The following is an 11,857-nucleotide window of genomic DNA, read 5'->3' as shown; positions in this document are numbered from 1 at the left end:
TGTGGTGAGCCCAGAGCAAAAGAAGTGTGTGGTAACTGACGATGTATTTGGGGTAACCTGGTAGAGCGAGCTGGCAAGCCAACCTACATTCACACCTCACACCAACCAGTGCGAGTGGGTCAGAGCAAAAGTTATGGGGATAGGTCTGCCTGCCCCGTCCCACAGGAGCAACCCACACTACAGGTATAAATTAACTGCCAGATATAAAAGAAAGGTAAGCGATAAAGAGCATGGAAATCCAACCAATATTTAAGATCTATGGAGTCCCAGAATATAGACAATAAGGCCGAAAGCCGAGTCCTGAGCTCTCCCACACATAATATCCTTAAATAAGGGTATCTTGAAATGTTAATTGTATCAGGGGAAAGCCGTAGGCCAAGGTCTTCGCCACTGTTACCAGGGCTAAAGTCAGAAAGGTGAGTCATGTGAGGTAGGATCGCATCTTCACACATTTCTAAGAACATCATCTAAGCCGTCTATAGATATAGTCTTAGCAATAAAGGTATTGATCCAAGCTCTATTTATCCATCATAAGCTAAGCCCAATTACTATCACGGTACAAGACACAGGACGTCTGAATCGATCTTTTGACATTCCTGTGCCAAGCAACCAGTGTGGTGCCACCTTTAGCTAGACCCACACAGACGAGTGAGATGGATCGCTCACAGAACATGCTAAGTTAGATCAGTGACTTTCAACGGGTCAAGCTCTCATCTCTTATAAACACTCCAGAGGTAGTAGCCCGTGGGTACCTACCTTTCACTTCAGCAGGAACACAGGCTACCTATCTTGACTTAACAAGTAATCAAAAGCATCCCATTTCAGCAACACCCACAACCCTTCTACCCTATCTCAACAGCCATGAACAACCCCGACTTCGCCTCCTCCCCCTCTTCAATCTTCCCCGACCGTGCCCAGGAAAAACTCCGGCCCCGAACCGACATCTGTGCCCTCCCAGGCCGCACCGAATTCCCAGCCAAATTCATCATCCGCCTCCACCGCAACGACGCCCGCCCCGCAGCCACCGGCTTCCTCGGCTTCATCATCATCCGCGCAACAAGCTTCCACCGCCTCATCGAGCAGGGCTTCGTCCTCGAGCCCGAGCACATCCTCAAGCACCTCTCCAGAATCTACGGCCCCGGTGATTTTGTCCCTGACAAATGGGACAAGTTCGCCAACGACGCTCACCCCTCCCTGGTGTGTAAATGCGTCTGGCCGATTACAAACCAGACGTACAGATGGGCAGGGGAGATAAGGATGTACTCGGATCAGGAGGACAGGCTGGCGACCAGTTCGCCTGATGATGTGTGGCCTTGGGCGGCGGTGGCGGAGGTGAATGGGTACCTTGATAAAGATGAGGGGGGTAAGATAGATAACTATGTGACGGCTTGGGTGAGGACGCCGTATGATGGGGGTGGGAGGATATCTTGGTCTTTGGTTCAAGGGGTGAAGAGGGAGAATTAGTTGTGAGGATGGTGGAGTTTTAACTCTGGGGGTGTGGAATACCTTGGGATTTGAATCGAGGATGGACGTAATTCTTTGGTAGTTAGAGGAGGTTATGGTACCATCATTGTATTTATTCAAGCCGGTAACAACAAGATACCAACCCTAGGCAAATAAATGTATGACAGCGCCATTTGGAGCGTGGTATGAATGGCGATCTCGATAATCCAAAGTCAATATTACTCCGTGACTCTAGAGGTATCGAAGATAACGAGGTTAGTGAGTTCGGAAAATATTCAAGTTTGATGGCAGCCCTCATGATACAGACATGGGACTGCAGGGTTAGCACTCATGAGATGCCTTAGATGACTAAGACTGAATCATCAATCAAGTGACATGACGAAGGCAAAAAGTCATTTTAACGATCATCGACATATCAAAGGTAAGCCGGTAATTGTTTATATCTGAATACCTGGGAAAGCATGCTCAACTTCCACCCTATTACGGATACATCAGCCATGTTCAAAGATACTGGTATAACAAGATGCCCACACCCTGTTAATTTGCACTTCGTGTGCACCAACAAGCAATCTCGCCGTATGGAGAGGCGCAGCCCAGCAATTATCCGGGAACATTCCTCGGATTCATCACCATCTCGGCGCCAGATATTCACCACGTGCTCGATGAGCAGAGCGGGGAATTTCGTATGCTCGAGAGGGAAATCTATCAATCAACAATACATAACCTGGAACAAGCGCCTATGGGACCATCGGACGTTAAGCAAAGACTATGGAGCCTGCCTATCGTTGGAAGCGCATTTGGGATGTGAAGGATGATGAAGGGAAGTCGAAAGCCAAGATTTCAGTCTACGCGGGGGATCTGAAGCATGGCCTTCTGGAATTAGCATTGGAAATCTGTTGAGCATCATGTGTGTAGTCGAGGTTTTGGGGTACCATGAACCAGACCTCCTGGGCAAGATATGTAGCTTTTATCCAGATTGAAATTCAAGGCCTCCATGAAACAGCATCAAGCAACAGCCAGAAGAGAATTATTGTCTTGTTGAGGGTGTAGTGAGCCCCTTCCACCCGTGGTGGGGTTGGACTGTTGGGAACATGGCATATTACAACCGCTGAATAGATATTGCTCCGAGCAGCTGAGTGACTGTAGAGGCGAGAAATACCATGGTGTAATCCAGAGGTGTGAAAAGTCTTGTCGTTATTTATTCATTAATCATGGACATGCCTGACACCGATAACTCTCCTGCTGAAAACAATGATTTAAAAGTCAAGGCAGATCACTACTGCCTCAGTTCTTGTCACCATTTCCCGCAGGAGACACATGAATCTGCCAGTAACTCCTCCAATCCCACCACTCCCCCTTCTCCTCCCAAGCCTGCTGGTTATCACCCTGACCAGGCTGCCACATCCCCAACCCAGAACCAGCGTCGTACTGAGGAAACTCAGCCCTCTCAGCCAGCAACCCCCTTGCCTTTCCATCACCCAAAAACGCCAAGAAGTCCTCCGCAACATGTACATACTGTCTCAACCCCTGATAGACATCAATTGTTGCCCCAGTCGTGAAGCTCAGAATCCAAGGCTCCAATAACGGCGCGTCCGTCACACTGGGATGCGAGGTGCCCAGAGAAGTCATAAACCAGGTCGGATTCCCCCTCTCATTATTCTCCTCCACGATCTCCTTCACCGTGTCAAAGTGCGCCCTTCCATAAAAGATGCTCGTCTTGCTGCTCCAAGAATTGCTGTGCACCACAAGCATGGGGACGTTGATATCTCTGTTCAACGGACCGCTTTGCTTCCCAGGGTCAAGGATGATAGCGCCCTTGAACGGCCTCATTGGCGTCGGCCCTCCACGTAAAGCTTGCATGGCCCCAGTCGCTCCATAACTATGTCCGGCAACGATCATCTCATCTGTGTTCAACCGCCCGGCCCAGTTAACAAGATCCACCCCCTCGCCTCTGGGGTTCAACTCATACACATCGGCGCCTCGCCCCATATTGATCAACTTCATAACCCTAACCGCCTCTTCAATCTCCGCCTCCCGAAAGCTGAGCTGCGCCTTGTGGAAGTCCTCCACGCTGATCTCCCTCCCATCAGCAGTCTCAACCTCACTTTCATCGAAAATGAGCCTCTTCTCCTTCGGCAGTCCCTTCCGCTTGATCATACTCCCCGGGCAAGACCCATCTCGATGCTCAAGCATAACAATCACGTACCCCCTCGCCGCGAGCTCCCCAGCATAATGGGAGTAATCCGTCCTACTGGATACAGTCCCATGAGAAAAGATGATAACCGGGTGACCTCCCACCTGTGCATTCTCCAGCACCTGCTCCTGTGTCTCTGCCTTGTCCCATGAAGTCGCAAACTGGGAGTATCTCGTCGCGGTGTCGCTTAGCGGGGCGTCAACCGCAGCGGGGATGGTGATGCTCCCGGCCAGCGTCTTGAGTGCAATCTCGAAGATTTTATTGACAAGCCAGTTGCTGATGTGCGCCGCCTTGGCGTAACCCTGAGCACGGAGGTAAAGTGGTCGTGGGATCCAAGGGTGGCGTTTGACGGTTGAGGCTTTGGCGGCGGCGTAGGTGGTGGGGTAGTAAACGGTGAAGAGGACGGTTTGGAGGTCGAAGGCGGGGGTGGAAGTTGCCTTGAATCGTGCTGTGTCGATGGTGCGCACGGGCATAACGGGGGATTCGATATCGATTGCACCGACGGCGTAGGGGCCAGTGTGTTGGGGGAGTGGGTGGGCGAAGATGGGTTGGGAGGTGAGTTTACAGTAGAGGATGTAGCTCAGGCCGAGGAAGATGGGGAGGAATCGCCATCGGAGGAGGTTGAAGGGGAAGGTCTTAGGGGTGTGGCCCCCGAGAGCTTCTGGGAATGGCTTCATGGTAGCCGGTATAACGATGCTATGTATAGTATGTGGATGAAAACATTGTCTCACTGATGGAGAGGGTCGCTGGTTGTTTTATGTTGCTGATCGACAGCTATGATGCAACTGTGCCTGTGCCCCAAATTGCCAAGCCTTGACCCAGCAGCCAGGTTTGTGACATCACCGGTGTTACCCAGCAGCCAATTACACGGGCTGATCAACAACTCGGACCAGATTGCCGGGCTTGATTGGGTTTCAGCTCATGGCCAAATCAGCAGAATTATTGTCTCTTCATCCCACTTCTTTGACGTATGTATGTTGTAGGTTCCAGAGTTGAAAATCCGACAAATCCGCAGTGGGTGTGCACAGACCATCTTCTTTGTCACCATGACAGCCCCTGAACCCCTGAATTGTTTATCGACAGAGTCACATCGCCTTCCTTCTTTAAATAGTTGTGATGATGCAGCAGCCAGCCAATAGTGGCAACCAGAGCCTGTAAAGACACGATTGACAACTTGTCACAAAGGGTGCAGAAATGTGATGTAGTAAGTGAAAACAAAAGCAAAGCATGTAAATTCAGCGCTAACTAGGTACCGCTTGTCCAACTCACAACTTTTCCCCCATCCGATTATCCTCCATAGCATCGTATCCAGCATTATTCGTATCTTCTCTCTAGACCAAAGCCCGCCAGCCAGCAACTTAGGCAGCGATCATCTGAGCGCGGCGGCCGATGGGCGCGGCCTTGATGGCAGCAGCGGGAATGACATTCTCACGCTTGGTAACCTGGAGACCCTCGTAGCTCTCGATGGCAATGCCAATGGTGTTGCCGAGAGAGTTGGCCTGCTCGGGGACACCGTTGGTGCCAGCGACGACATCGATGAGGGCAAAAGCAGCAGACTGTCTGGTCAGCGTTCAAGTTCAGTCATGCTTAGGGGTAGAAAAGGCTCACATCAACAACAGACTCGAGCTGGCGAAGGACGGCGGCAACGGGCTGTCCAATGATGGGGACGGTCTGGAAGAGGCCAGCCTTTCCGATCAAGATGTTGAGAAGCACCTGGTGGACGCGGACAAACTCACGGAAGGCGTCGGCAACGGTCTTCCGGTCGGCGTCGAGCTCGAATCTAGGGGTGGCAACAATCTCAGGGATGGCGGCAGTGGTGATGGTGATGATCTCAGTGAAACCTTGGATGATTTGCTGGCGGAGGAATTAATAGCCTGTCACTTGGAGGGTAGGCATGTGAGGGGACAAACAGGGAAAGGGCCAAGGCCAACGACGATGAGAGGGCCGTTGATGATGGTGATCTGCTGAGCGGGAGCCTGGAGAGCCTGGGACCTGGCTGTCAAGGTCTTGAGCGTATCGGCAATCTGGGTGGAGGTGAGAGCAGCCATGGCGGGGGCAGCAAGGGCAATAGTGCCAGCGATGATGTTGCGGAAAGAGACCATTCTGGCGGTTGTGAAGTGAGCTTATGAAGGCTGGAAAGGTGTTGGGTTAAGTGGTTGAGTGTTGGTGGGCTGTTGGATGAAGAGCTGTGATGAGTGATGGAGAAGATGTCTGGATGAAGCTGGAGGATGAGAGGGCCTCTTATAGGCCATCTCACGTTCATCTCTCACCAAGTCACCGACTTTCAGCGAGGCTCTGTCGTGGAAAGCCTGGAAAGCGCAGTTGCCGCGAAGAGCTCCATCCAGTGATCCTCAGGGCCAAGCTTCGCGACGATCAGCAACAGGGTGTTCCTGGCATGAGTCACGGACAGGGTTTTCAATGGAGGCACATGGGAGGAATGCCGAGGATCTTGAGCTAGACTCAGAAGGGTTACTCTGTTGAGATGACAATGATTCAAATGCCATAGCATCGCGGTGAGCGAGGCCCAATGAGATCGCTGTGGAACCCCTAGATCCTCCTAAGCCGAGTCAGGATTTGCGAACTACTTACAGGCTACCACATGTCGCCGCGTTTGGCGGCGCAAAGACTTCATTTTTTACAACGTCACAAACCGTGACTGTTCACGAAAGCATACCTCCTGCGGCGATCATGAATTCTCACCCTCCCAGTCTCTCCTCTGCAGCCATTGCAGTGTCTGGCCTGGCAATCGAATTTACTTCCCATTTCTGCTGAAATTGAGACACAGGCCGGCTCAGTTACCGCGCCCAGGTAATCCAAACAGTTGAAACATGGTGCCTTTGCTCGGGGTCCCATTTTCATGCCTGGAGTCATGCTTCCAGGTTACCGGGCAAGAGCATTCATTCCAGCAACTGACCGACGTTGGTATAAGCTTAGATGATTTTCTGATGAACTGGCAGGGGACAAGGCATACCCGTAACAGGGCCGACTCGGCAAGAGATCGCAGGGCCGCGAGTGGATAGACAAATCAAGCCCCAATACCCAATAGTGCCAATCCGCGCTTCTTCAGAAAAAAACGCGATGTGGCATCTGCAGTGCAACGATTCCTTCCCACATTTGACATCGCAGATCTTGAGGCTAAAAAAGCTTGCGAGATGGCGCTAGCCCAAACACAGCGTTTCCGAGTCAGCTGTGCCAGCACCAGGTCGTTATGCCCTTACCAGTAGTGATTGGCAGTACCATCCACCGCCAGCAGATCTTTGACAGCCGAGACAGGGTACCCCAGAAAGCAAAGGGTTCAAATCACCCGGAGCTAAACTCTATTCAACATGGTGAACTGGTAGGTCAATATCAATAACTCCGACTGTGGCCGGGAAGGGCCGGTGGCCTCCCGCTTGCCTTCCTTCCGCGAAGCTTGATCCGCGCAGCTATCCCTCTTGTGTGCTAGCACAGCCGTAGAGGTTCATTGCTTCTCCTGCACAAGCTGGGCAAGCGCCGATGATGCCCAAAAGCACATGGTGAAGAGGATCGGAGGTCGGCATCAAGATCGATCTATTGATCCCTTTCTGCATGCTTGGAAGCCGTATGCCAAGGGAGAATATAACGCCACATGTTTCGGATCGCGATTGCCGGGTGGTTACCGGTATGGACACCGGTGATGGATCTCATGAAGCCACATACTAAATCCGGCATGACCCAGCCAGTCGAGTGCAATGTGTCGAGAACACAGTAAGCGTCCACAGCTCTGCGTGGCACAGCAAAGGTTCGACCACAACACACAGTCATTCTAGGCCTCCCCCGAGTTGTACAGCAGGACCTCAGGCGTGGAACTTCTAAACCTTTTGCCAATGATAGTGCCACCTAGAGTTGACTGAACAACAATAAGGTGATAAGATTGCATAAAGAGCTCACACCATCTACATTTACTTTGGAGGGTTGTCGAGCCAGCCTTCTTTGCCAATATTGATTCCAGGCGTTGCTTTTGGTGAAGTTGCGGTCAAACATGGCCCTGTTGGGAAGCAATCTACCTTGAGCAGGAACCAATTAGGTAATGAGATCAGCGTAATTGGCTGCCTTTGATCTACTGGATGTGATCCAGACGGATGGTGCCATGTCGGATGTTGCGGGACAGTGTCCATGTGATGAATATCGGTGTCTTCACTTGGCCTTGTCCTGAGAGACATGGGGTTGGAAGGACGAGCTTTTGGGGAGCAGTGGCGTTGGTGCCAACAGCCAGAGAAAATTACCTAGGTATCCGAGGCTGTCTTCGACCTTGACATATGACACCTCATGGGATCGTCTGAGACTTCTGCACAAAGGGCAACTTGCCCACACCATCTTCACGGGGGCTGAGCACAACGAGTTTACATGTTACTAACAGTCACCTGGATTACTTTTGATATTGATGCTTTCTACCCACGGTATTTGTCTTTGAGATCCGAGACTAAGAAGTATTCCTGTCTCAGTATCTCCTTCCCAGTCCCTCTCCGATCCACCAGCTCAAACTCTCCCTCACAACACACTCCTCTACAGTCTCTGCTGTGAACACCCCATTTTATCATATCCCCCGGCTTCCCCGCCACAGTAACATACGTCTCCGACTTCCAAGCTAGAGCCAGCAAATCATGCAAGTCTCGCCAAGTGACATTGATCCTCCTGCCACTCCCTCTTCCAAGCAAAAACGGGGAAGGACCAACCCAACATACACCAACAGAACATCCAACTAAGTCAGCATCAACCCCAAACTGAATTTCATACCCTCTGCTGGCTTCCCGAACCCATACTTATACTGCTGGGCCACAAGAGGAAACTTGAAATAACTCTCCACCCACTCCCAAGTGAAATCATAAAACTCAATATGTTCCCCCAATCTCGTGACGCCCCTGCCACTAGACCAATCAACAACCATATTCCCCGCCAAAGGGCCAGATTGTACATCCGAATGTGTCATGACAGTCGCTGTCTCGTTTGACGCAATCGTCAATTGGCTATGCCCATGTGACTGCATCCTCGCAAGCCCATCCACAAACACCCCGCTGAAAACCTTCTCAAAAAGCGCCCTGCTGCTGAACAGTCCAAAGTCTTCAGTTGGTTCAAAATCCCCCATCTTTTCAAAATCCAACCCCGGCCTGGAATTCCCCGCCCCAGGCCCATCCCCAAAAGAAGTATTCTTCATCCCCAAATTAACCAGTTTATCAATACGCGTATGTGTCCTGCCAGTCTCGTGCGGGTTCTCCATCTCGGCTCCCATCACTCTATTAAGAAAAGGTAACCACTCAGCCGAGATCTTGATCATCTTTGCTGTGCCCTCCACAACATCATCAGGGCTGTTGTATTGACGCAACTTATTGACGCAACTCTTCGATGATCTCGCTCTCGTTGAGGGAGACTCTAACCATGGACGGGCACCCAATGAGCCATCAATGTGCACGCGAGAACAGCTTGCTTGATTTTATTTTCGGTTTGGTTGAAGTAAGGTGGAAGGCTACCGAGCAGAGACAAGGACTGGGTGTGTCTCTTTTTTGGTGATGCTAGGTGCCTGAATCTTGACAAAGACATCGCCTTGCTGAGGGAGGGGTGTCTTGAAATTGTGAGCTGCCACCAGCGTTGCTTTGCAGTCTTGATCATCGAAACATTGGATGGCTTTGGGGTGGTTGTTGAATACGAGTGTTTTGTTCTCGGAGAGTTCGTCGCGTTTGCCCTGACAGAGTACCTGGTAAATTTGGACAAAGGGCTGGAGTAGGTCTGTTGCCTCAGGTGATGTTTGTATCCTGGAAGCTTCCGGGTGTGAGATAGCCCCGACGTCGTGGAGGCGGATTCTTCCTGTGCCGCGATCGATACGGCGTTGATGCAGTTGAGAAAACGGGTGATGGTTCGCAGTGTTGGCGTTGAGACTGTCGTGGCAACTGTCGAGTTGTAGGTGTTGTTGAGGTAAAGGTCCGAATCTCAGAGCGTGTTGATCTTGACTTGACCACGAGTCAAATCAACTGGGTTGACGACAGTAATGATGTCTGATAACCCCATGTGCTGCCAGTTTCTCACCCAGCCAGCTTCAGTGTTCTTGGTGGCCCGCGCTTGGGCACCAATACGCCATGGCCCAGTTGTCATCTTGGCAATTGTAAAGAAATGGAGTAGTCTCCAGACCACCTATGACAGATGGCCAGGTTCCATCGCCGGGACGATCGGATGATACTGGGCCTTGGAGGAGAACTAGGTCTTAATGGGAATAAGGAGAATGGCGGAGGCAGGACCAGTCAGAATAGCTAGAATGGTCTTAAAAAGTAGCAGCAGAGCCAGAAAACAGCTGGACTTGGTCAACTAGGCTTTTTTGAATGGCGAACTGAAGGTGTATGCGATGTCGTCCACACGGTAGTTATCGATGGCGAGGCCGCGTGGGATCCCTGATGTGTTGAGTCTTCGTGTAAACGCTGTGTGGGTAATGGCCGCAATTGAGGCGACGACCAATAGTTCGTGGAACTTTGATGCCAGCTGAAGCATGCAGAGAAGAAGGTGGGGAGCATTTCCCGAACTGAGATCATAGCCGAACCAGAATACTGGCTTGAAGTTGAGAGGTACCAGAAAGCTCGTAGGAGTGGCAGGTATTAGATGGACTGCCATTGTGAAAAAGGCCCGCCATGTCAACAGAGAGTGGCACCATGGTCTCCTAACAACCCGGATGCCTTTGTCGTCAAGTAGTTCAGTTCTGTAGACATCGTCCGGAACGTCCTTCTCAGAGAACGGAGTCACTTGTGGGTTCGCGCTATTGTTAGCCAGGCGTGTGCCGGCCTGATCTCCTTGTTTTGATGGTAATGTTGACCCGCTTTGGTGGAGGACTTGCTATTGCTGACTGTCTGGTGTTAAATTCCCTGATTTGAAGCTGTCGTAGGCTAGTGGTCTGAAGCCCTGCTCGTTGTGGTCCAACGGGGACTAAACCTGTTCGTAATGTTGCGCCATTCTGATTTCTTCAAGTATGCATTAGGCACTCATGTCGATAAGGTGTGTTGGATGGCTTGAAGAAACTGGAGAACAACACTCCCAAAAAATGCAGTCATCATAGCTCTACCAAAACATGGATCCATTTGTCTTGGCCCAACCAAACAAAGTAGCCCCTATCCACCCAAGATAACATAAATGTCGATACCATCCATGGCACAGGTGCTTACCGACAGTAGAGTCGCTTCTCAGGCTCGAGGCTCCCGAGGGCTCAAAGCATTTCGCCAATTGGAGTCGAGATGGTGAACTTTACAGTGGCTAACTTGCGGGGACAGACCTCGCTTGAACCAAGTTTCTATCTGGCGTTGCTCTCTGCTGGTGGTGAAAGAGTCCCTGAGAGCGACGAGCAGGTGCCAAGAGGTCGCATTTTCACAGGTCTTCGAAGGTTGAAAGACTGAAAGCTGCGACATTTGTGTTTTGAGTCTTGGACAGCCTCAGTTGAGGAGGAAAAATGGCCGATGTCACTTTGCAGTGAGAAGGTTGCTTTTCTGGAAAAAAAGGAAGGAGAAAAGAGAGAGAGAGAGAAATGGCAAAAGGGATGCATCAGCCGTGAATCGAACACGGGGCCCATCGATGGCAACGATGGATTTTACCACTAAACCACTGATGCTGGTTTTTGATTGGCTATTAAGGTGGTGCGGAGACTATTCTCAAGATACAACATTGCAAACGCATCCGCAAGATCGGTTCAACAGGGAGCATTAGGCTTAACAAATCTAGATTTTGGTCCTCATTTATGCTTTATCTTTAGTTCCACTCTCTTCTACACCCGGGGATGACTCCAAGATCTTGGCTTCCATTCTTAAAAATTATATGTTGTTTTGTCTTATGTCTTTAAAACCTGCAGCATGTGAAAACGATAGGATTCAAGTGCCGGCAAACATTCTGGTTTCTTTTTGTAGCTCTGAAATGGCCTGATTTCAGCACAGCTATCCAATACACTTACTTTCCAGGTTCTCAATATCAATCTTCTGTTTCCTTAAAAGATCAGACCCTTCACCTGGAATAGGTAACAAACAGCATTTTTAAACTGGGTCTCCGGCTTTTTAGTTCCAGGAACTTCGTCCCACCCACGATTGGTCCGCTGACATGAACAAAAAAGACAAATTCGGCAGGCTATGTGATGTTATGACTGAGGTCCATCCCCGAATATCTTGTTGCAGCGAATGGGCAAACTCATTACTCCATACCATGGGAAAAAGGCGCGGT

The 11,857-nt window shown here is 50.6% G+C and overlaps 2 protein-coding genes and 1 non-coding gene across 3 annotated transcripts; all 3 read right to left on the bottom strand.

The window, feature by feature from the left end:
* Positions 1–2,748: 2,748 nt before the first annotated feature.
* On the bottom strand, positions 2,749–4,335 carry QC763_512800 (uncharacterized protein; the record flags this gene model as incomplete). Its single annotated transcript, XM_062913833.1, has 1 exon — positions 2,749–4,335. One exon carries the CDS (start codon positions 4,333–4,335, stop codon positions 2,749–2,751), a length of 1,587 nt encoding a protein of 528 aa, XP_062764112.1.
* A 523-nt stretch (positions 4,336–4,858) lies between these two features.
* Positions 4,859–6,087, bottom strand: QC763_512810 (uncharacterized protein). The gene is made up of 3 exons (XM_062913834.1): positions 5,569–6,087; positions 5,267–5,512; positions 4,859–5,214 (listed from the first exon to the last, which is right to left on the bottom strand). The coding sequence occupies exons 1-3, from the start codon at positions 5,758–5,760 to the stop codon at positions 5,017–5,019; spliced, it is 636 nt and encodes a 211-aa protein (XP_062764111.1). The 5' UTR covers positions 5,761–6,087; the 3' UTR covers positions 4,859–5,016.
* A 5,100-nt stretch (positions 6,088–11,187) lies between these two features.
* QC763_0082870 lies at positions 11,188–11,258 on the bottom strand. The gene has a single exon. It is a non-coding gene; the product is annotated as a tRNA-Gly (tRNA).
* Positions 11,259–11,857: the final 599 nt, after the last annotated feature.

This window comes from Podospora pseudopauciseta (genome assembly GCF_035222475.1).
Source record: "Podospora pseudopauciseta strain CBS 411.78 chromosome 5 map unlocalized CBS411.78m_5.2, whole genome shotgun sequence".
Lineage (NCBI taxonomy): Eukaryota > Fungi > Ascomycota > Sordariomycetes > Sordariales > Podosporaceae > Podospora > Podospora pseudopauciseta.
Note: the sequence above shows the minus strand (reverse complement) of the source record. Positions and strands in the feature narration are given on the sequence as shown.

Excerpts from the sequence above, each read along its gene's own strand:
- QC763_512810 (XM_062913834.1), bottom strand. The coding sequence starts at position 5,760 with ATGGTCTCTTTCCGCAACATCATCGCTGGCACTATTGCCCTTGCTGCC. Across the intron at positions 5,513-5,568 it reads TTGGCCTTGGCCCTTTCCCT|CAAATCATCCAAGGTTTCAC; the intron begins GTTTGTCCCCTC and ends TTCCTCCGCCAG. Across the intron at positions 5,215-5,266 it reads AGCTCGAGTCTGTTGTTGAT|TCTGCTGCTTTTGCCCTCAT; the intron begins GTGAGCCTTTTC and ends CTGACCAGACAG.